General features: G+C 61.3%; 1 protein-coding gene and 2 long non-coding RNA genes across 9 annotated transcripts in view; 1 reads left to right on the forward strand and 2 right to left on the reverse strand.

The window, feature by feature from the left end:
* The window catches only part of LOC127464811 (DNA-directed RNA polymerase II subunit RPB1), a 42850-nt gene that overhangs the window by 20659 nt on the left and 820 nt on the right, over positions 1 to 21371 (reverse strand). For 2 of the 6 annotated variants that reach the window (XM_051775274.1, XM_051775275.1), the window contains exons 2-16: positions 20269 to 20401; positions 18652 to 18788; positions 16928 to 17101; positions 15267 to 15548; positions 13777 to 13938; positions 12350 to 12570; positions 11431 to 11563; positions 10487 to 10611; positions 9689 to 9899; positions 8208 to 8417; positions 7362 to 7530; positions 6656 to 6750; positions 5433 to 5636; positions 2867 to 3089; positions 1510 to 1693 (exon numbers count right to left, since the gene is read on the reverse strand). In XM_051775274.1, the coding sequence (XP_051631234.1) occupies positions 1510 to 1693; positions 2867 to 3089; positions 5433 to 5636; positions 6656 to 6750; positions 7362 to 7530; positions 8208 to 8417; positions 9689 to 9899; positions 10487 to 10611; positions 11431 to 11563; positions 12350 to 12570; positions 13777 to 13938; positions 15267 to 15548; positions 16928 to 17101; positions 18652 to 18788; positions 20269 to 20401 (2663 nt within the window). Of the gene's footprint in view, positions 1 to 1509; positions 1694 to 2866; positions 3090 to 5432; positions 5637 to 6655; positions 6751 to 7361; positions 7531 to 8207; positions 8418 to 9688; positions 9900 to 10486; positions 10612 to 11430; positions 11564 to 12202; positions 12255 to 12349; positions 12571 to 13776; positions 13939 to 14595; positions 14654 to 14763; positions 14822 to 15141; positions 15169 to 15266; positions 15549 to 16927; positions 17102 to 18651; positions 18789 to 20268; positions 20402 to 21371 lie in introns of those variants that run through there. The other 4 variants (XM_051775278.1, XM_051775277.1, XM_051775276.1 and 1 more) reach the window with 4 other exon arrangements.
* On the forward strand, positions 9 to 1423 carry LOC127464815 (uncharacterized). 2 transcript variants are annotated; one of them, XR_007901648.1, is made up of 4 exons: positions 12 to 176; positions 260 to 341; positions 424 to 628; positions 670 to 1423. It is a non-coding gene; the product is annotated as an uncharacterized LOC127464815 (long non-coding RNA). The 2 variants fall into 2 exon arrangements; XR_007901647.1 differs by having other exon boundaries at positions 9 to 176; positions 424 to 1423.
* On the reverse strand, positions 3393 to 4393 carry LOC127464817 (uncharacterized). Its single transcript, XR_007901650.1, has 3 exons — positions 4305 to 4393; positions 3680 to 3929; positions 3393 to 3430 (listed from the first exon to the last, which is right to left on the reverse strand). It is a non-coding gene; the product is annotated as an uncharacterized LOC127464817 (long non-coding RNA).

Consider the following 21371-nt stretch of genomic DNA (forward strand, 5'->3'; position numbering starts at 1 on the left):
GGGCAGGAGAAGGTTGGGGACCCCAAAATGGGAGCCAAGATGGGCAGGAGAAGGTTGGAGACCCCAAAATGGGAGCCAGGATGGGCAGGAGAAGATTCAGGACCTTAAAATGGGACCCAATTTGGGCAGGAGAAGGTTGGGGACAACAAAATGGGACCCAGGGTGGGCAGGAGAAGGTTGGGGACAACAAAATGTGCTTTAAATTAGGTAGGACAAGATTCAGGACCCCAAAATGGGACCCCAGGGTGGGCAGGAGAAGGTTGGGGACAACAAAATGGGACCCAGGGTGGGCAGGAGAAGGTTGGGGACCCCAAAATGTGCTTTAAATTGGGCAGGAGAAGGTTGGGGACAACAAAAAGGGACCCAAGTTGGGCAGGAGAAGGTTGGAGACTCCAAAATGGGACCCAGGATGGGCAGGAGAAGGTTGGGGACCCCAAAATGTGCTTTAAATTGGGCAGGAGAAGGTTGGGGACCCCAAAATGGGAGCCAAGATGGGCAGGAGAAGGTTGGAGACCCCAAAATGGGAGCCAGGATGGGCAGGAGAAGATTCAGGACCTTAAAATGGGACCCAATTTGGGCAGGAGAAGGTTGGGGACAACAAAATGGGACCCAGGGTGGGCAGGAGAAGGTTGGGGACAACAAAATGTGCTTTAAATTAGGTAGGACAAGATTCAGGACCCCAAAATGGGACCCAGGGTGGGCAGGAGAAGGTTGGGGACCCCAAAATGTGCTTTAAATTGGGCAGGAGAAGGTTGGGGACACCAAAATTGGACCCAGGGTGGGTAGGAGAAGGTTGGGGACAACAAAAAGGGACCCAAGTTGGGCAGGAGAAGCTTCAGGACCCCAAAATGAGACCCAGGGTGGGCAGGAGAAGGTTGGGGACCCCAGAATGTGCTTTAAATTGGGCAGGAGAAGGTTGGGGACACCAAAATGGGAGGCAAGATGGGCAGGAGAAGGTTGGAGACTCCAAAATGTGCTTTAAATTGGGCAGGAGAAGGTTGGGGACCCCAAAGATGTTCTCAACCCTTGGAAGGAGCTCTTTGATGACCCCAAGATGTTCCCAACCCTCAGCAGGAGTTCTTTGATGACCCCAAGATGGGTCCAACCCTTGGAAGGAGCCATTTGAGGACCCCAAAAACGTTCCCAACTCTTCAAAGGAGCCCCTCAATGACCCCAAATTGTTCCCAACCCTCAGCAGGAGCTCTTTGATGACCCCAAAACATCCCCAACCCTCGGCAGGAATTCTTTGATGACCCCAGAACATCCCCAACCCTCAGCAGGAGCTCTTTGATGACCCCAAACCGTCCCCGACCCTCATCAGGAGCCCCTCAATGACCCCAAAATGTTCCCAACCCTCAGCAGGAGCTCTTTGATGACCCCAAGATGGGTCCAACCCTCGGCAGGAGCTCTTTGATGACCCCAAACCGTCCCCGACCCTCAGCAGGAGCCCCTCAATGACCCCCCCAAACGAGCCCTAGACCCTCCCAGGACCCCCCAGCCCCCCCTCACTTCTTCTCGAAGGCCTTGTTGGAGGGTTTGAGGGTGGCCAGGTTCTGGAACTCGACGCTCTCCCCGGCCAGCCCGTCCTCGCCGTAGCGCAGCTGCACCACCTGGTTGATGGAGTTGCGGACGGTGGCGTCGTACTTCACCATCACCGACTCCATGGACTTGATCAGCCGCCGCTGGATGTACCCTGGGGGGCACACGGGGGTCAGGGGGCACTGGGGAGGGGGTTGGGGGGTCTGGGGGGCACACGGGGGTCAGGGGGCAGCTGGGCAGGGGGTTGGGGGGCTCCAGGGGGGACCTGGGGAGGGTTTGGGGGGTTGGGGGGCTCCAGGAGGGAGCTGGGGAGGGGTTTGGGGGGCCTGGGAGGCCACACGGGGGTCAGGGGGCAGCTGGGGAGGGGGTTGGGGGGCTCCAGGAGGGACCTGAGGAGGGTTTGGGGGGCTCCAGGAAGGACCTGGGGAGGGGTTTGGGGGGCCTGGGAGGCCACACGGGGGTCAGGGGGCAGCTGGGGAGGGTTTGGGGGGCTCCAGGGGGGACCTGGGGAGGGTTTGAGGGGCCTGGGGGGCCACACGGGGGTCAGGGGGCAGCTGGGCAGGGGGTTGGGGGGCTCCAGGGGGGACCTGGGGAGGGTTTGGGGGTCCTGGAGGTCCCCTGGAGGGACCTGGGGAGGGTTTGGGGGGTTGGGGGGCTCCAGGAGGGATCTGGGGAGGGTTTGGGTTTCCCAGGGATCCCTGAGTGGGATCTGGGGAGGGTTTGGGGGTATTGGAGATCCCCAGAAGGGATCTGGGGAGGGTTTGGGGGTATTGGAGGGACCTGGGGAGGGTTTGGGGGCCCTGGAGGGACCTGGGGAGGGTTTGGGGTTCCCCAGGAGGGACCTGGGGAGGGTTTGGGGGTATTGGAGGTCCCCAGGAGGGATCTGGAGAGGGGGTTGGGGGTCTCCAGGAGGGATCTGGGGAGGGTTTGGGGCTATTGGAGGTCCCCAGGAGGGATCTGGGGAGGGTTTGAGGTTCCTGGGTGGGATCTGGGGAGGGTTTGAGGGTCCCCAGGTGGGATCTGAGGAGGGTTTGGGGTTCCTGGGTGGGACAGGGGAGGGTTTTGTGTTCCCAGGGATCCCCAGGTGGGATCTGAGGAGGGTTTGGTTGGTATTTTGGGATCCCTGGGTGGGACCTGGGGAGGGTTTGGCGTTCCCAGGGTTCCCCATGAGGGATCTGGGGCAGGTTTGGGATTCCCCAGGTGGGACCTGTGGAGGGTTTGGCATTCCCAGGGTTCCCCAGGTGGGATCTGGGGCAGGTTTGGGGCTCCTGGGTGGGATCTGGGGCGGGTTTGGTGTCCCCAGGGGTGGGTTTCGGGGGGTGCTGACCCGTCTCCGCCGTCTTCACGGCGGTGTCGATGAGCCCCTCCCTGCCCCCCATGGCGTGGAAGAAGAACTCCGTGGGGGTGAGCCCGGCCAGGTAGGAGTTCTCCACGAAGCCGCGGCTCTCGGGGCCGTAGTCGTCCTTGATGAAGTGGGGCAGGGTCCTGTGCTTGAACCCGAACGGGATCCGCTTCCCCTCCACGTTCTGCTGCCCCACCACCGCGATCACCTGCGGGCACAGCCCGGGGGGCACCGTGGGGACACCGGGGAGAGCACCCTGGACACCCCAGATCCCACAGGGACACCCCTGGACCTCGGGGAGGTCACGGAGATGCTCCAGGATCCAGAGGGTTGGATCTCCTTGGACACCTTGGACACCACCCTGGACACCCCAGATCCCACAGGGACACCCCTGGACCTCGGGGAAGTCACGGAGATGCTCCAGGATCCAGGGGGTTGGGTCTCCTTGGACACCTTGGAGACCACCCTGGATATCCCAGATCCCACAGGGGCACCCCCAGATGTCAGGGAGGTCATGGAGATGCTCCAGGATCCAGGGGGTTGGGTCTCCTTGGACATCTTGGACACCACCCTGGACATCCCAGATCCCACAGGGACACCCCTGGACCTCAGGAAGGTCATGGAGATGCTCCAGGAGTGGATCTGTGGGATGGGAAGTCCCAGAATCCTGGGGGTTGGGTCACCTTGGAGACCACCCTGGATATCCCAGGAAACCCCAAACCCTACAGGGACACCCCTGGACCTCAGGGAGGTCATGGAGATGCTCCAGGATCCTGGGGGTTGGGTCTCCTTGGACACCTTGGAGACCACCCTGGACATCCCAGATCCCACAGGGACACCCCCAGATGTCAGGGAGGTCATGCAGATGCTCCAGGATCCAGGGGGTTGGGTCTCCTTGGAGATCTTGGACACCACCCTGGACATCCCAGATCCCACAGGGACACCCCCAGATGTCAGGGAGGTCACGGAGATGCTCCAGGATCCAGGGGGTTGGGTCTCCTTGGACACCACCCTGGACATCCCAGATCCCACAGGGACACCCCTGGACCTCGGGGAGGTCATGGAGATGCTCCAGGATCCAGGGGGTTGGATCTCCTTGGACATCTTGGACACCACCCTGGACATCCCAGATCCCACAGGGACACCCCTGGACCTCAGGAAGGTCATGGAGATGCTCCAGGAGTGGATCTGTGGGATGGGAAGTCCCAGAATCCTGGGGGTTGGGTCACCTTGGACACCACCCTGGATATCCCAGGAAACCCCAAACCCTACAGGGACACCCCTGGACCTCAGGAAGGCCAAGGAGATGCTCCAGGAGTGGATCTGTGGGATGTGGAACCCCAGAATCCTGGGGGTTGGGTCACCTTGGAGACCACCCTGGATATCCCAGGAAACCCCAAACCCTACAGGGACACCCCTGGACCTCAGGGAGGTCATGGAGATGCTCCAGGATCCTGGGGGTTGGGTCTCCTTGGACACCTTGGAGACCACCCCGGACATCCCAGATCTCACAGGGACATCCCCAGACCTCGGGAAGGTCACAGAGATGCTCCAGGATCCAGGGGGTTGGGTCTCCTTGGACACCACCCTGGATATCCCAGGAAACCCCAAACCCTACAGGGACAGCCCTGGACCTTGGGGAGGTCATGGAGATGCTCCAGGGGTGGATCTATAGGATGTGGAACCCCAGAATCCAGGGGGTTGGGTCTCCTTGGAGACCACCCTGGACATCCCAGATCCCACAGGGACACCCCCAGATGTCAGGGAGGTCATGGAGATGCATCAGGAGTGGATCTGTGGGATGTGGAACCCCAGAATCCTGGGGGTTGGGTCTCCTTGGACATCTTGGAGACCACCCTGGACATCCCAGATCCCACAGGGACACCCCCAGATGTCAGGGAGGTCACGGAGATGCTCCAGGATCCAGGGGGTTGGGTCTCCTTGGACACCACCCTGGACATCCCAGATCCCACAGGGACACCCCTGGACCTCGGGGAGGTCATGGAGATGCTCCAGGATCCAGGGGGTTGGATCTCCTTGGACATCTTGGACACCACCCTGGACATCCCAGATCCCACAGGGACACCCCCAGATGTCAGGGAGGTGCCATGGAGATGCTCCAGGATCCAGGGGGTTGGGTTTTCTTGGACCCCCCAAGCCCCCCCAAAGCTGGGAGATGTCCATCTTGGTGCCCAAGAGATCCTGGTGCCCAAAAGCTCCCAAAAAAACCCCACAAGAACCTCCTCAAACCCCCCTGAGATCCTCCTGGAACCCCTGAGGGAGGCCTCCAAGGTCCCCCAGAGACCCCCAAAGCTGGGAGATGTCCATCTTGGAGCTCCTGGTGCCAAAAGGATCCCAAAAAACCCCACAAGAACCTCCCCAAACCCTCCTGAGATCCTCCTGGAGCCCCCCAAAGCTGGGAGATGTCCATCTTGGATCTCCCGGTGCTCCAAAGATCCCAAAAAACCCCACGAGAACCACCCCAAACCCCCCCGAGATCCTCCTGGAACCCCTGAGGGAGCCCCCCAAGACCCCCTGGAGCCCCCCAAACCTGGGAGATGTTGATCTTGGAGCCTTTGGCCCCCGAGACCACCATGGACTTGAAGTTGTTGTACTCGGAGAGGGATTTCTGGGCGGAGGAGCCGGTCTTGTCGCGGGCGTCGTTGAGGATCCGGTTCACCTGGTTCTCGAAGGTCTGGCGCAGGGTGTTCCCCGGGGTGGGCTCCAGCTCGTTGTTGTGGGCCTTCTCGATCACCTGGAACCCCAAAAAGGGACCCCACGGGGTCAGCAGGGCCCCCCAAAATCCCACAAAGTCCCTGGGAGCTCCTCAGAATTCCTGGAAGCTCCTCGAGATTCCCGAGGGCTCCTCAAAGTGTCCCAGGGGAAGGGGCTGAGATGGTCCCGGGGTGGGTTCCAGCTCATTGTTGAGGGCCTTCTCGATCACCTGGAACCCCAAAAAAGGACCCCACGGGGTCAGCAGGGCCCCCCAAAATCCCTGGAAGCTCCTAAAGATTCCTGGAAGCTCCTCAAGATTCCCAAGGGCTCCTCAAAGTGTCCCAGGGAAGGGGCTGAGATGGCCCTGGGAGGGCTCCAAACCCCCCCCCAGGATACTTTAGGGTGCTCCTGGGGTGCCCAAAGGTGTCACCAGGGCTCCCCCAAACCCCTGAGAGCTCCTCAAAACCCCTGGGAGCTCCACAAGATCTCTGGGAGCTCCCCAAAATTCCTGGAAGCTCCTCAAGATTCCTGAGGGCTCCTCAAAGTGTCCCAGGGGAAAGGGCTGAGATGGCCCGGGGGGGGCTCCAGCTCGTTGTTGTGGGCCTTCTCGATCACCTGGAACCCCAAAAAAAGGACCCCACAGGGTCAGCAGGGCCCCCCAAAACCCCTGGGAGCTCCCAAAAATCTCCAGAAGCTCCTCAAGATTCCCGAGGGCTCCTCAAAGTGTCCCAGGGGAAGGGGCTGAGATGGCCCCGGGGTGGGCTCCAGACCCCCCCAGAAAGTCCCAGGAACCCTGGGAGTGATCCCAGACCCCCCCCAAACCCTCCAGAGACCCCAAAATTTGGGGGAGCACCCCAAAAACCCCTCCTTTGAGGGACCATCCCCCCCCAACTCCTTGGGACCCCCAAGGACCGGGGTGGTCCCCAAATCCCACGTTCCCCCCCAAAAAGGAACCCCCTGGTTGAGATCTGGCATCACTTGGGGCCTCCCAAAATTCCGGGGGACCCTCCAAACCCACTGAAGACCCCCCAAAATCTCCTGGGGACCCCCAAACCCCACCTCAATGACGTCCTGCTTGGCCTTCTTGATGGTGTTCTGGATGTCCTGGTAGGTCTTGGCGTCGGCGATGGAGTCCCCGATCCCGATGGTGTGACCTGGGCAGGGGGTGGCCCTGGGGGTTCAGGGGGGTCCCCCCAACTCAGGGTCCTCCCCCACCCCAGATCTGACCCCCCCCCCCCCGTGCCCCTCACCCCAAAAAAACCCCGACCCTGGGCAGATATTGGGGGGGGCTTGGGGTGGGAAAGGGGGGAAATGTGGACAAGGAGGGTCTTGGAGGGGCAAAAAGGGGGGTTGGGATGACCCCCAAGACCCCCCCAGGCCCCAAAAAGGGGGCCAAGGACCCCCCAAGTCCTTGTTGTCCCCAAGAAGAGGATCCAAGAGCCCCCAGGGACACCCAAGTCCCCTCAAAGCTGAGCTCCCAGAAGGTCCCTCAAGCCCCGTTTGGTGCCTCCAGGAGGGGTCCCAGCCCCCCGTGGACCCCCTCAGACCCTCCAGATCCCCCCAAAAAGGGGGTCCAAGACCCCCCAAGCCCCTGTTGCCCCAGGAACAGGGTCCAAGAGCCCCCAGGGACACCCAAGTCCCCTCAAAGCGGAGCTCCCAGAAGGTCCCCAAGTCCCTCAAGCCCCGTTTGGTGCCTCCAGGAGGGGTCCCAGCCCCCCGTGGACCCCCCTGGCCCCCCCTGGGCCCCCCCCCGAGCCCCACTGACCCTCGATGAGCAGCCAGTTGTTGATGACGGTCTGGATGTTGCTGTAGAAGAGCCGGGTGGTGTCGTGGCCCATCTCCAGGTAGGAGATGTGCACCAGCGACCCGGCCGAGGTGCCCAAGGACTTCTTGCACAGGATGCCCATGATCAGCTCCCCGTTCTCCACAATCACCTGGTCGGGGGAAAGGGGGGGGTCAGAGCCCCCCCTGGATTGGGGACACCCCCCCTTGGGGCACCCAACACCCCATTGTGGGGTCAGAGCCCCCCCTGGATTGGGGACACCCCCCCTTGGGGCACCCACCACCCCATTGTGGGGTCGGGACCCCCCTTGGGGCACCCATCACCTCATGGAACCCCCCCTGGATTGGGGATACCCCCTTTGGGGCACCCACCACCCCACTGTGGGGTCAGAGCCCCCCTGGATTGGGGACACCCCCCTTGGGGCACCCAACACCCCATTGTGGGGTCAGAATCCCCCTTGGGGCACCCAACACCCCACTGTGGGGTCAGAACCCCCCTTGGGGCACCCAACACCCCACTGTGGGGTCAGAACCCCCCTGGACTGGGGACATCACCCTTGGGGCACCCAACACCCAAGGGGGGGGTTCAGGTCCCACCAAAGTCCCTCAAATCACCCTCAAATCCCACCAAATCCCCCCCAGACCTCCCCAAATCCCCCCCAGATCTCCTCAAACCTCCCCAAATCACCCTCAAGTCCCACCAAATCCCCCCCAGACCACCCCAAATCCCCCCCAAACCCTTCCAAATCACCCTCAAGTCCCACCAAATCCCCTCCAGACCACCCCAAACCCCCCCAACTCCCCCCCCCAGACCCTCCCCAGCGCCCACCTTGGTGTCCCCGGGGGAGATGTGCTTGTAGGGCCCGCTGTCCTCGTCGTCGGGGTGGGTGCTGTGGGTGCGGATGCAGTTGATGTGCCCGGGGATGATGAGGGAGAAGATTTGCTTCCCGGTCCAGAGCGGGCGCGGCTTCAGGATGGCGGGTTGGGGCACCTTCCCGTCCCACGTGGACAGGAACATCAGCAGGTTCATCACCTCCCCCTGGGGACACCCCAAAACACCCCAAAACCTTCATGTCAGTCCAGGAGATCCCACAGGATATCCTAAAACACCCCAAAACACACCTCAGACAGCAGAACCTGTGGGGTCTCCTCAAACACCTTAAAATGTCTCAAAATGCACCAAAAGTGCCTTAAAAACCTCCCCAAAACACCCCAAAACCTTCACATCAGTCAAGGAGACCCCATAGGATATCCTAAAACTCAAAACCTTCATATCAATCAAGGAGACCCCACAGGATATCCTAAAACAACTCAAAACCTTCATATCAATCAAAGAGACCCCATGGGATATCCTAAAACACCTCAAAACACCCCAAAACCTTCACATCAGTCAAGGAGACCCCACAGGATATCCTAAAACTCAAAACCTTCATATCCATCAAGGAGACCCCGTGGGATATCCTAAAACACCCCAAAACACACCTCAGCCAGCAGAACCCGTGGGGTGTCCTAAAACATCATAAAAACGCCCCAAACCACCCCAAAACCCCCTGAAATCCCATCAGGACCCCCTAAACCCCCCCAGGACCTCCCCAACCCCCTCACCCTCTTGAGGAAGACGTCCCTCTTGGTGAACCTGGGCATGGCCACGAGCGTGTCCTGCACGATGCCCACGGACCCCAAACCCCCCAAATCCCCCAAATTCACCCCAAAACCACCCCAAATCCCCCAAATTCACCCCAAATCCCCCAAATTCACCCCAAACCCCCCCAGGACCCCCCCAACCCCCTCACTCTCTCCAGGCAGACGTCCCTCTTGGTGAACTTGCGCACGGCGGTGAGCGTGTCCTGCACGATGCCCATGGACCCCAAACCCCCCAAATTCACCCCAAACCACCCCAAAACCCCCTGAAATCCCATCAGGACCCTCCTAAACCTTCCCAGGACCCCCCCAACCCCCTCACCCTCTCGAGGAAGACGTCCCTCTTGGTGAACTTGCGCACGGTGGTGAGCGTGTCCTGCACGATGCCCATGGACCCCAAACCCCCCAAATCCACCCCAAACCACCCCAAAACCCCCTGAAATCCCATCAAGACCCCCCTAAACCTTCCCAGGACCCCCCCAAAGCCCTCACCCTCTCCAGGAAGACGTCCCTCTTGGTGAACTTGCGCACGGCGGTGAGCGTGTCCTGCACGATGCCCATGGACCCCAAACCCCCCAAATCCCCCAAATTCACCCCAAATCCCCCAAATTCACCCCAAATCCCCCAAATTCACCCCAAACCCCCCCAGGACCCCCCCAACCCCCTCACTCTCTCCAGGAAGACGTCCCTCTTGGTGAACTTGCGCACGGCGGTGAGCGTGTCCTGCACGATGCCCATGACGGGCCGGTTGCTCTGGGGGGTGACGATCATTCGGGGCACCATGGCCAGCTCCTGGATCTCCGCCCGCGTCTCCAGAGACTGCGGCAAGTGCAGGTTCATCTCGTCCCCGTCGAAGTCGGCGTTGTACGGGGTGGTCACGCTGAGGGGGGACAGCAAAGGGGTCAGGGGGGCATCAAAGGGGTCAGGGGGGGCATCAAAGGGGTCAGGGGGACATGGGGTGGGGTCAGGGGGGCACAAGGGGGTCCCACAGGGGGGTCAGGGCAGGGGCAGGTTCATCTCGTCCCCGTCGAAGTCGGCGTTGTACGGGGTGGTGACACTGAGGGGGGACATGGAGGGGTCAGGGGGGCATCAAAGGGGTCAGGGGGACATGGGGTGGGGTCAGGGGGGCACAGGAGGGGTCACAGGGGGGTCAGGGCAGGTGCAGGTTCATCTCATCCCCGTTGTACGGGGGGCAGGACGGGGTGTGGGATGGGACAAGGGTCAGTTTTGGGGGCCAGGGTCAGGTTTTGGGGTGCAGGGTCAGGTTTTGGGGTGCCCACCTGAGGTTGAGGCGGAAGGTGGACCAGGGCAGGATCAGGGGGTCAGTTTTTTGGGGTGCAGGGTCAGTTTTTGGTGGTTCAGGGTCAGTTTTTGGGGTGCCCACCTGAGGTTGGGGCGGAAGGTGGACCAGGGCAGGATCAGGGGGGTCAGTTTTTGGGGTGCAGGGTCAGTTTTTGGGGTGCCCACCTGAGGTTGAGGCGGAAGGTGGACCAGGGCAGGATCCTCACCCGGTGGCCCATCATGGACATTTTGTGCAGCGTCGGCTGCCGGTTGAAGATCACGATGTCCCCGTCGCACATGTGACGCTCCACCTGCACCCCAAAACCCCCCCAGGCACCCCAAAAATCAGGGGGAAACCCCAGCACAAGGGGGTTCCCAAAATCAGGGGGAATCCCCAAAAAACAGCGTCTTCAGGGGGGATAAAACCCAGGTTTAGGCCCCAATTCCACCCCGTGCCCCAAAAATCTTGACAAGCAAATCCAGAACTCTGAACCCCAACATCGGGTTTGGGGGTGTTCCCCAGGTCTGGGGGTGTTCCCCAGGTCTGGGGGTGTTCCCTGGCTCTGGGGGTGTCCCCCATTTTTGGGGTGCCCACCTTGTACCCGATCTGCAGGTGGAGGTGGCTGGGTTTGGGGTGGAAGTGCAGGTTTGGGGTGGAAGTGCAGGTTTGGGGTGGAAGTGCAGGTTTGGGGGGGGTGTCCCGGGGTCTGGGGGTCTCTCCTGGCTCTGGGGGGGTGTCCCTGGCTCTGGGGGTGTTCCCCATTTTTGGGGTGCCCAGCTTGTAGCCGATCTGCAGGTGGAGGTCGCTGGGCTTGGGGTGGAAGTGCAGGTTTGGGGGGGTGTCCCTGAGTTTGGGGGTCTCTCCTGGCTCTGGGGGTGTGTCCCTGGGCCTGGGGGTGCCCTGGGGGGGGTTGGGGTGCCCTGGGTGGTTTTGGGGTGCCCCGGGGGGCTCTGGGGTGCCCACCTTGTATCCGATCTGCAGGTGGAGGTGGCTGGGTTTGGTGTGAAAGTGCAGGTTTGGGGGGGGTGTCCCGGGGTCTGGGGGTCTCTCCTGGCTCTGGGGGTGTGTCCCTGGGCCTGGGGGTGCCCTGGGGGGATTTAGGGTGCCCTGGGGGCTCTGGGGTGCCCACCTTGTAGCCGATCTGCAGGTGGAGGTCGCTGGGCTTGGGGTGGAAGCGCAGGTCGATCCTGTCCCCGTTGTCCCTGATGATGTACTTGGCCCCCGGGTACTGACTGTTCCCCCTCCTCACCAGCTCCTGCAGCCTGGGGGGGACATTGGGGGGCTCAGGGGAGGGGTTGGGGGGTCCCCACCTGTCCCCAGAGTCACCCCCGGGGGGGATTGGGGACCCCCAGGGCCAGCCTGGGGGATTTGAACGGCGCTTGGAGTCGTTCTGAGCGACCGAGACCCCCCCAAATAACTCCTGGGGTCTCCCAAAGCACCCCCCAAATGGCCTCAGCCTCCCCCAAAGCCCACCCAGAACCCCAAAAGCCCCTCCAAATCCCCCCAGAACTGCCCCAAACCCCCCTAAAGCCCCTCCAAACCCCCCCGAACTGCCCCAAACCCCCCAGATCTGCCCCAAGCCCCTCCAACTCCCCTCCAAATCTACCCCAAACCCCCCCAGATCCCCTCCAAACCCCCCCAGATCTGCCCCAAACCCCTCTAGATCTGCCCTAAATCCCCCCAGAACTGCCCCAACCCCCCCAAATCCCCTCCAACACCCCCAAAGCCCCACCTGTCAATGTTGAAGGGGGTGACAATCTCAGCAAAGGTCACGTTGGCAGCGATGGACCGCGGGACCCCCACCCCAAACCTGCCCCAAACCCCCCCAGATGTCCCCCAAACCCCCTCAGAACTGCCCCAAACCCCCCCAAATCCCCTCCAAACCCCCCCCAAAGCCCCACCTGTCGATGTTGAAGGGGGTGACAATCTCAGCAAAGGTCATGTTGGCAGCGATGGACCCTGAGACCCCCACCCCAAACCTGCCCCAAACCCCCCCAGATCCACCCCAAACCCCCCCAAAGCCCCCCCAAAGCCCCCCAAAGCCCCACCTGTCGATGTTGAAGGGGGTGACAATCTCAGCAAAGGTCATGTTGGCAGCGATGGACCGCGGGACCCCCACTTGGTCGATGGCCAGGTTGGGGTCGGGGGTGATGACGGTGCGGGCCGAGAAATCCACCCTCTTGCCCATGAGGTTGCCCCTCACCCGGCCCTCCTTCCCCTTCAGCCGCTGCTTCAGGGACTTCAGGGGCCGCCCCGACTTCTGCATGGCCTGGGGGGGGCAGAAAATGGGGGTTCAGGGGGGTGGGACCCCCCAAAAACACCCTCCAGATCTGCAGTCCAAGGGGGGACACCCATTGAGCCCCCTGGGAATGTCCCCAGCTCCTGTCGTGGTTTTGGGGTCACAGGAAGGGGATCAAACATTTTGGGGGACCCCCCGAGTTCTGCATGGCCTGGGGGGGCAGAAAATGGGGGTTCAGGGGGGTGGGACCCCCCAAAAACACCCCTGAGACCTGAAATTCTCTGGGGGGACACATTGAACCCCCAGGACCCATCCCTGGATTCCCCTGTGGTTTTGGGGTCACAGGGAGGGGAATCAAACACTTTGGGGGACCCCTTGACTTCTGCATGGCCTGGGGGGGGAGAAAATGGGGGTTCAGGGGGGTGGGACCCCCCAAAACCACCCTCCAGCTCTGCAGTCCAAGGGGGGACACCCATTGGACCCCCTGGGACCCCTCCCTGGGGTCTGCTGGGACTTTGGGGGGCTCAGGGAGGAAATGGGGGGTCAGGGGGCTCCCAAAATGTTTTACCCTTGCCTGTACTGCCCTGCCTGCACCCCTGCCTGCACTCTGCCCCTGCCTGATTGCTGCCTACGAGTTCCTGTACTCTGCCCTGCCTGCACCCTGCCCTGCCTGCACCCTGCCCTACCTACACCCCGCCCTGCCTGCACCCTGCCCTGCCTGCACCTTGCCCTACCTGCACCCTGCCCTGCCTGCCCTTCCCAGCACACTCAGCCCCTGCCCTGCCCGTCCCCTGACCCTGCCCATCCCCTGCCTGCACTGCCAGCACCTCCTGCCCACCCTGCCTGTCCCCCTGCCTGCACTGCCAGCCCCTGCCTGACCCCCCCCCCATACCCGTGGCAGGCCGGGCAGCTCGTTGTCCACCACGGTGGCCACGTGGAACTGCAGCAGCTTCACGTCCTCGGCGATGACGTGGGGCCACCCCCTGCCTGTCCACCTCCCCAAACCCCTCTGGGAACCCCCCAAACCCCTCTGGGACCCCCCAAAGTCCCCCAAAATCCCCCCCCTACCCGTGGCAGGCCGGGCAGCTCGTTGTCCACCACAGTGGCCACATGGAACTGCAGCAGCTTGACGTCCTCAGTGACAACGTGGGGCCACCTCCCCTGCCTGTGACCCCCCTAAACCGCCCTGTAACCCCCCCAAAACCCTCGTGTGACCCCCCCAGAGCCCCCCCCTACCCGTGGCAGGCCGGGCAGCTCGTTGTCCACCATGGTGGCCACGTGGAACTGCAGCAGCTTGACGTCCTCGGCGATGACGTGCGCGGCCGCCCCGTTCTGCTCGTTGCGCCGCAGTTGGTTGTTGATCTTGACGATGTCGGCCAGTTTGTGGGTCAGGTCGTCCTGGGGGGGACCCCAAAATCAGCGGGGGGGGTTCCCAAAATTAGTGGGGGGGTCCCAAAATTAGTGGGGGAATCCCAAAATTAGTGGGGGGTCCCCAAATTTTAATTAACGGGAGTCCCAAATTTTAATTAACGGGGGGTTTGATCTCACTGGGAGGAGCCGTGGGGTGACACGGGTGGGGGGCACCTCAAAGGGTGTTGGGGGGCACCCCTAAAAGGGATTGGGAAGCCCAAGAATTGGGGAGGCCCCAAAAGGTGCCAGGGACAGCGATTCCCACCCTGGCACCCCCCAGAACCCTCCTGGTGCCCGGCTGGTGGGGGGCACAGGCAGGAAGGGATGTGGGCACCCCACTGCCCCAGGGACCCCAAAGGCTGCCACGAGGACCCCAAGGCCTGGTCCAGGACCCCAGGACCCACCCTGGCACCCCAATACCCACCCAGGGACCCCCCAAATGCCCACCTGGTTGCGGGCAGAGCCCTCCATCACCACAGCAGGGTGCAAGGATGGGGGGGCATGGGCACACCCCTGCCCAGCCAGAGACCCCAATATCACCCTAATGCCCACCCTGAGACCCCAATACCCACCCTGGGACACCAATATCCACTCTGGGACCCCAATACCCACTCAGGGACCCCCCAAACTCCCTCTGGTGCCCACCTGGTTGCGGGCAGAGCCCTGCATGACCACAGCCGGGCGCACGGACAGGGGGGGCACAGGCAGACTCCTGCCCACCCTGAGACCCCAATACCCACTCTGGGACCCCAATACCCACTCAGGAACCCCAATACCCACCCTGGGACCCCCCAAACCCTCTCTGGTGTCCACCTGGTTGCGGGCAGAGCCCTGCATGACCACAGCCGGGCGCACGGACAGGGGGGGCACAGGCAGACTCCTGCCCACCCTGAGACCCCAATATCACCCCAATACCCACCCTGGAACCCCAATACCCACCCAGGAACCCCAATACCCACCCAAGGACCCCAATACCCACCCAGGAACCCCAACACCCACTCTGGGACCCCCTGGGACCCCCCAAACCCTCTCTGGTGCCCACCTGGTTGCGGGCCGAGCCCTGCATGACCACAGCCGGGCGCACGGACAGGGGGGGCACGGGCAGCACGGTGCAGACCCTCACACCCCAATATCACCCCAATACCCATTCTGGGACCCCAATACCCACTCAGGGACCCCCCAAACCCCCACCTGGTTGCGGGCCGAGCCCTGCATGACGACGGCCGGGCGCACGGACAGGGGTGGCATGGGCAGCACGGTGCCCCAGGGACCCCAATACCCACTCAGGGACCCCCCAAGCCCCCTTTGGTGCCCACCTGGTTGCGGGCCGAGCCCTGCATGACGACGGCGGGGCGCACGGACAGGGGGGGCACGGGCAGCACGGTGCAGACCATCCACTCGGGGCGGGCGAACTTGGGGTCCATGCCCAGCACGAAGCACTCCTCGTCCGAGATGCGCTTGAAGATCTCGTGCACCCGCTCGGGGCTCAGCAGGATCTTCTTCTCCTGGGAATCCTCGTTGACGTGTTTCCACTCGGCGTAGAGCTCCAGCCCCGAGCGCCGGATCCGCGGCTGGTACCGCCCGCACCCCCCGTGGCCCTGGGGGGCATTAATGGGGGAAAAGGGGCATTAACGGGGTCCCAGGGGCACTGACCCACGGGGGCTGGTACCGCCCGCACCCCCCGTGGCCCTGGGGGCACCAGAGGGAGCATTAACGGGGGAAAAGGGGCATTAACAGGGTCCCAGGGGCACTGACCCACGGGGGCTGGTACCGCCCGCACCCCCCGTGGCCCTGGGGGGCAAAAAACGGGGCATTAACGGGGGAAAAGGGGTGTTAATGGGGTCAAAGGGGTATTAATAGGGTCACACGGGCATTAACAGGGGGTTAAAAGGGGCATTAATGGGGTAAAAGGGGCATTAACAAAGTTCCAAGGGCTGGTACCGCCCACACCCCCCGTGGCCCTGGGGGGCAAAAAACGGGGCATTATTGGGGTAAAAGGGGCATTAATGGGGTAAAAGGGGCATTAACAGAGGCTTAAAAGGGGCATTAATGGGGTAAAAGGGGCATTAACAGGGTCCCAGGGGCACTGACCCACAGGGGTTGGTACTGCCCACACCCCCCGTGGCCCTGGGACTCCAGAGGTGGATTTTGGGACTCCAGGGCTGGATTTTGGGACTCCAGGGCTGGATTTTGGGACTCCAGGGCTGGATTTTGGGACTCCAGGGCTGGATTTTGGGACTCCAGGGCTGGATTTTGGGACTCCAGGGCTGGATTTTGGGACTCCAGGGCTGGATTTTGGGACTCCAGGGCTGGATTTTGGGACTCCAGGGCTGGATTTTGGGACTCCAGGGCTGGATTTTGGGACTCCAGGGCTGGATTTTGGGACTCCAGGGCTGGATTTTGGGACTCCAGGGCTGGATTTTGGGACTCCAGGGCTGGATTTTGGGACTCCAGGGCTGGATTTTGGGACTCCAGGGCTGGATTTTGGGACTCCAGGGCTGGATTTTGGGACTCCAGGGCTGGATTTTGGGACTCCAGGGCTGGATTTTGGGACTCCAGGGCTGGATTTTGAGACTCCAGGGCTGCATTTTGGGACTCCAGGGCTGCATTTTGGGGCTCCAGGGCTGCATTTTGGGGCTCCAGGGCTGCATTTTGGGGCTCCAGAGGTGGATTTTGGGACTCCAGAGGTGGATTTTGGGACTCCAGAGGTGGATTTGGGGCTCCAGAGGTGGATTTTGGGACTCCAGGACTGGATTTGGGGACTCCAGGACTGGATTTTCAGGGTCCAGAGGTGGATTTTGGTGCCCAGGGCTGGATTTTGAGGGTCTGAGGGTGAATCTGGGGACCAAGGGCTGGATTTTGGGACTCCAGGGCTGGATTTTGGGACTCCAGAGGTGGATTTTGGGACTCCAGAGGTGGATTTTGGGACTCCAGGGCTGGATTTTGGGGCTCCAGGGCTGGATTTTGGGGTGCCCACCTTCTCCTTGGTGAGGTCCTCGTCGCCCTCGGGCTGCTCCACCCCAAATTTGTGGTCCATCTCCTCGCCCCCCTCGCAGATGTTCTTGCCCTTGCACAGGTCGTACACGTGGGTCAGCCTCTTCTTGGGCTGCCCCTTGGACTTGCCCAGGATGTCCTTGATCTTGGGGTTGTTCTGCCCAAAAAAACACACCGGTCTGGGGTCAGAAACGGTCATTTTGGGGTCATGGAGCAGCTTGGGGTCAGAAAAGTTGGGTTTGGGGTTACAAAAGTGGGGTTTGGGGTCACTAAAGTTGGGTCTGGGGTCACTAAAGTTGGGTTTGGAGTTACAAGAGTTGGGTTTGGGGTTACAAGAGTTGGGTTTGGGGTCACTAAAGTTGGGTTTGGGGTCACTAAAGTTGGGTCTGGGGTTACAAAAGTTGGGTTTGGGTCACTGAAGTTGGGTTTGGGGTCACTAAAGTTGGGTTTGGGGTCACTAAAGTTAGGTTTGGGGTTACAAAAGTTGGGTTTGGGTCACTAAAGTTGGGTTTGGGGTCACTAAAGTTGGGTTTGGGGTCACTAAAGTTGGGTCTGGGGTTACAAAAGTTGGGTTTGGGTCACTAAAGTTGGGTTTGGGTCACTAAAGTTGGGTTTGGGGTCACTAAAGTTGGGTTTGGGGTCACCGAAGTTGGGTCTGGGGTCACCGAAGTTGGGTTTGGGGTCACCGAAGTTGGGTTTGGGTCACTAAAGTTGGGTTTGGGGTCACTAAAGTTGGGTTTGGAGTCAAAAAGGGTCATTTGGGGTCACATGGTGGTTTTGGGGTTGTTAAAATCGGGTTTGGGGGTCACTAAAATGGGGTTGGGGGTCACTAAAATCAGTCTTGGGGTGACAAAAGTCGGGTTTGGGGTCACTAAAGGCAAGTTTGGGGGCCCTAAAGTCGGGTTTGGGGTTCCTAAAGTCGGGTTTGGGGTCTCTCCCTGGTCCCTCCCCATCTCCAGGGCTCCAAGGACCACCTGGCAGGTGACAACCCCGTGTGTCCCCAAGTCCTGTCACCTGCCCTTGATGCCCCCCAACTCTGTCACCCCCTCTTGGTGTCCCCTCACTTTGTCACCCCCTTTGGTTGTCCCCCCACTCTGTCACCTTTTCTTGGTGTCCCCCCCCTTTGTCACCCTCTTTGGTTGTCCCCCAACACTGTCACCTCCTCTCTGGGGTGTCCCCTCACTTTGTCACCCCCTCTTTGGTGTCCCCCCACTCTGTCACCTTCTCTCTGGGGTGTCCCCTCACTTTGTCACCCTCTTTGGTTGTCCCCCAACTCTGTCACCTCCTCTTGCTGTCCCCCCAACTCTGTCACCTGTTCTCTGGGGTGTCCCCCCACTTTGTCACCCCCTCTCTGGGGTGTCCCCCCACTTTGTCATGCCCTCTTTGGTGTCCCCCCATTTTGTCACCCTCTTTGGTGTCCCCTCACTTTGTCACCTTCTTTGGTTGTCCCCCAACTCTGTCACCCCCTCTCGGTGTCCCCTCACTTTGACACCCCCTTTTGGTTGTCCCCTCGCTTTGTCCCCCCCTCTTTTGTTGCCCTCCCCACTCTGTCACCCCCCACCCCACCCCAGCACCCCCCAAACCCCCCCAGGTGCCACCACCCCCCCGGTTGCCCCCTCCCCTCCCCAGCCCCTCCTGGCTGCGGTTTTGGGGAGCCCCCCCCCGTGTTTCTGGGGGTGTTTCTGGGGGTGTTTCTGGGGGTCTCACCGAGTCCACGAGCAGTTTGGAGCAGAAGAAGCAGACACAGCGCAGGATCTTCATGGTCTTGCCCAGGAAGCCCACGTGGAACACGGGCTTGGCCAGCTCGATGTGCCCAAAGTGCCCCGGGCACTCCGTCATGTTCCCTGCGGGCACCGGGGGCAGGGGGTCACGCTGGGGGGCTTGGGGGGCACGGGGGGGGGGGTTGGGGGGCACTGAGGGGGGTTTGGGGGCACCACAGCGGGGTTTGGGGGCACTAAAGTCAGGTTTGGGGACACAAAGAGTCATTATGTGTCACCACAGGGGGGTTTGGGGGGCACTGAGGGGGGTTTGGGGGCACTAAAGTCAGGTTTGGGGACACTGAAAGTGGGTTTGGGGACATTAGAGGTGGGTTTGGGGGCACTAAAGGTGGGTTTGGGGTCACTAAAGTCAGGTTTGGAGACACTGAAAGTGGGTTTGGGGACAAAAAGGGTCATTTTGGGGTCACTAAAGGTGGGTTTGGGGTCACTAAAGTCAGGTTTGGAGACACTGAAAGTGGGTTTGGGGACAAAAAGGGTCATTTTGGGTCACTAATGTTGGGTTTGGGGTCACCAGAGGGTCATTTTGGGTCACTGCAGGTGGGTTTGGGGACACACAGGGTCATTTTGGGGTCACTAACAGTGGGTTTGGGGTCGCTAGAGAGGGGTTTGGGGACACTAGAGGGGGGTTTGGGGACACAAAGGGTCATTTTGGGGTCACTAAAGGGGGGTTTGGGGTCACTAAAGGTGGGTTGGGGGTCACTGAAGGTGGGTTTAGGGATACAAAGGGTCATTTTGGGTCACTAATGTTGGGTTTGGGGTCACTAGAGGGTCATTTTGGGTCACTAAAGGTGGGTTTGGGGACACAAAGGGTCATTTTGGGTCACTAATGGTGGGTTTGGGGACACTGAAGGTGGGTTTGGGGACACAAAGAGTCATTTTGGGTCACTCATGTTGGGTTTGGGGACACTAGAGGGGGGTTTGGGGACACACAGGGTCATTATGGGTCACTAACAGTGGATTTGGGGTCACGGAGAGTGGGTTTGGGGACACAAAGGGTCATTTTGGGGTCACTAAAGTCAAGTTTGGGGACACAAAGGGTCATTTTGGGTCACTGAAGGTGGGTTTGGGGACACAAGGGGTCATTTGGGGTCACTAAAGGTGGGTTTGGGGACACTGAAGGTGGGTTTGGGGACACAAGGGGTCATTTGGGGTCACTAAAGGTGGGTTTGGGGTCACTAAAGGGGGGTTTGGGGTCACTAAAGGTGGGTTTGGGGACACTGAAGGTGGGTTTGGGGACACTGAAGGTGGGTTTGGGGTCACTAGAGGTGGGTTTGGGGACACTGAAGGTGGGTTTGGGGTCACTAGAGGTGGGGTTGGGGACACAAAGAGTCATTTTGGGGTCATCGATGTCAGGTTTGGAGTCACTAAAGTTGAGTTTGGGGTCACTAAAGTTGAGTTTGGGGATCCAGGGTCCCCCACGGGGGGGGTTTGGGGGCCCAGGACTCTCCCATGAGAATTTAGGGGTTCAGGGTCCCCCACGGGGGAGGGTTTTGGGGGCCCAGGACCCCTCCTGGGGGTGTTTTGGGGGCGCAGCCCCCCCCCTCACCAGCGCAGGTCTGGCAGCGCCCCGTCCTCTCGATGACGCCCTGCCGGGGGTCCATGAGCCCCCCCAGTTTGGGGCGGCCCCCCTCGGTGGTCTCGGGGTATTTGATGCCCCCCTCGGTCACAGACATCCGTTTCTGGGGGAGGGGGGGGAAAAAAGGGGGCAACTGAGGCACGTGGGGACCCCCCAGACCCCCCAATTCATCCACGACACCCCCCAGCACCCCAAGAACCCCAACTCACCCCCCCAGAACCCCAAAAGGGGGGGACACCCTAAGTTACCCTCCCCAGGTGAGCACGACCACCTCAATGCACCCCAAAAGTCTCACACCCCCTGGACACCCCCTGAGATCCCCCCCCTGGCCCTTCAGGGGGTGTCCAGGGACCCCAAAACCCCTCCAGGGATCCCAATAACCCTTCAGGGACCCCAAAACCCCTCCAGGGACCCCAAAACCTCTTCAGAAATCCCAATAACCCTTCAGGGACCCCAAAACCCCTCCAGGGACCCCCAAAACTCCTCCAGAAATCCCAATAACCCTTCAGGGACCCCAAACCTTTCAGGGCACCCCCGGGGACCCACACGGCTCTTCAGGGGGTCCCAGGGACCCCCAAAGGGACCCCCCAAAAGGTTTGACACCTCTGGGGAGTCCAAATCACCCCTTTTAGAGGGTCCCTGGGTGGGGGCTGTCCAGGGACCCCAAAGTCCCTCCAGGCACCCCAAGACCCCTCCAGGGGACCCCCAGGGACCCCAAAACCTTTTCAGACCCCCCTCCAAGACGCTTCCAAAGACCCCTCCTGGCCCTCCAGGACACCCCAAAGCTTTTCCAGAGGTTCCCTGAGCACCCCCAGGGACCCCCAAACCCTTCCAGGGCACCCTGAGCCACTCCCAGGGACCCCAAAGCTCTTTCAGAGCCCCCCTAAAGACCCTCAGGAACCCCAACCCTCCTTCACAACCCCCCGAAGCTCTTCTAGAGACCCCCCGGGTGCCCCCAGGAACCCCAAAACCCCTCCAGGGCCCCTCAAAGCTCTTCTAGAGGCCTCCTGGGCACCCCAAGGACCCCAAATCCCCTCCAGGACACTCTGAGCCACTCCCAGGGACCCCTAAAC

This window comes from Manacus candei, unplaced genomic scaffold, assembly GCF_025592945.1.
Source record: "Manacus candei isolate 608988 ecotype Guabito, Panama unplaced genomic scaffold, ASM2559294v1 h1tg000277l, whole genome shotgun sequence".
NCBI classification, from domain to species: Eukaryota; Metazoa; Chordata; class Aves; order Passeriformes; family Pipridae; genus Manacus; species Manacus candei.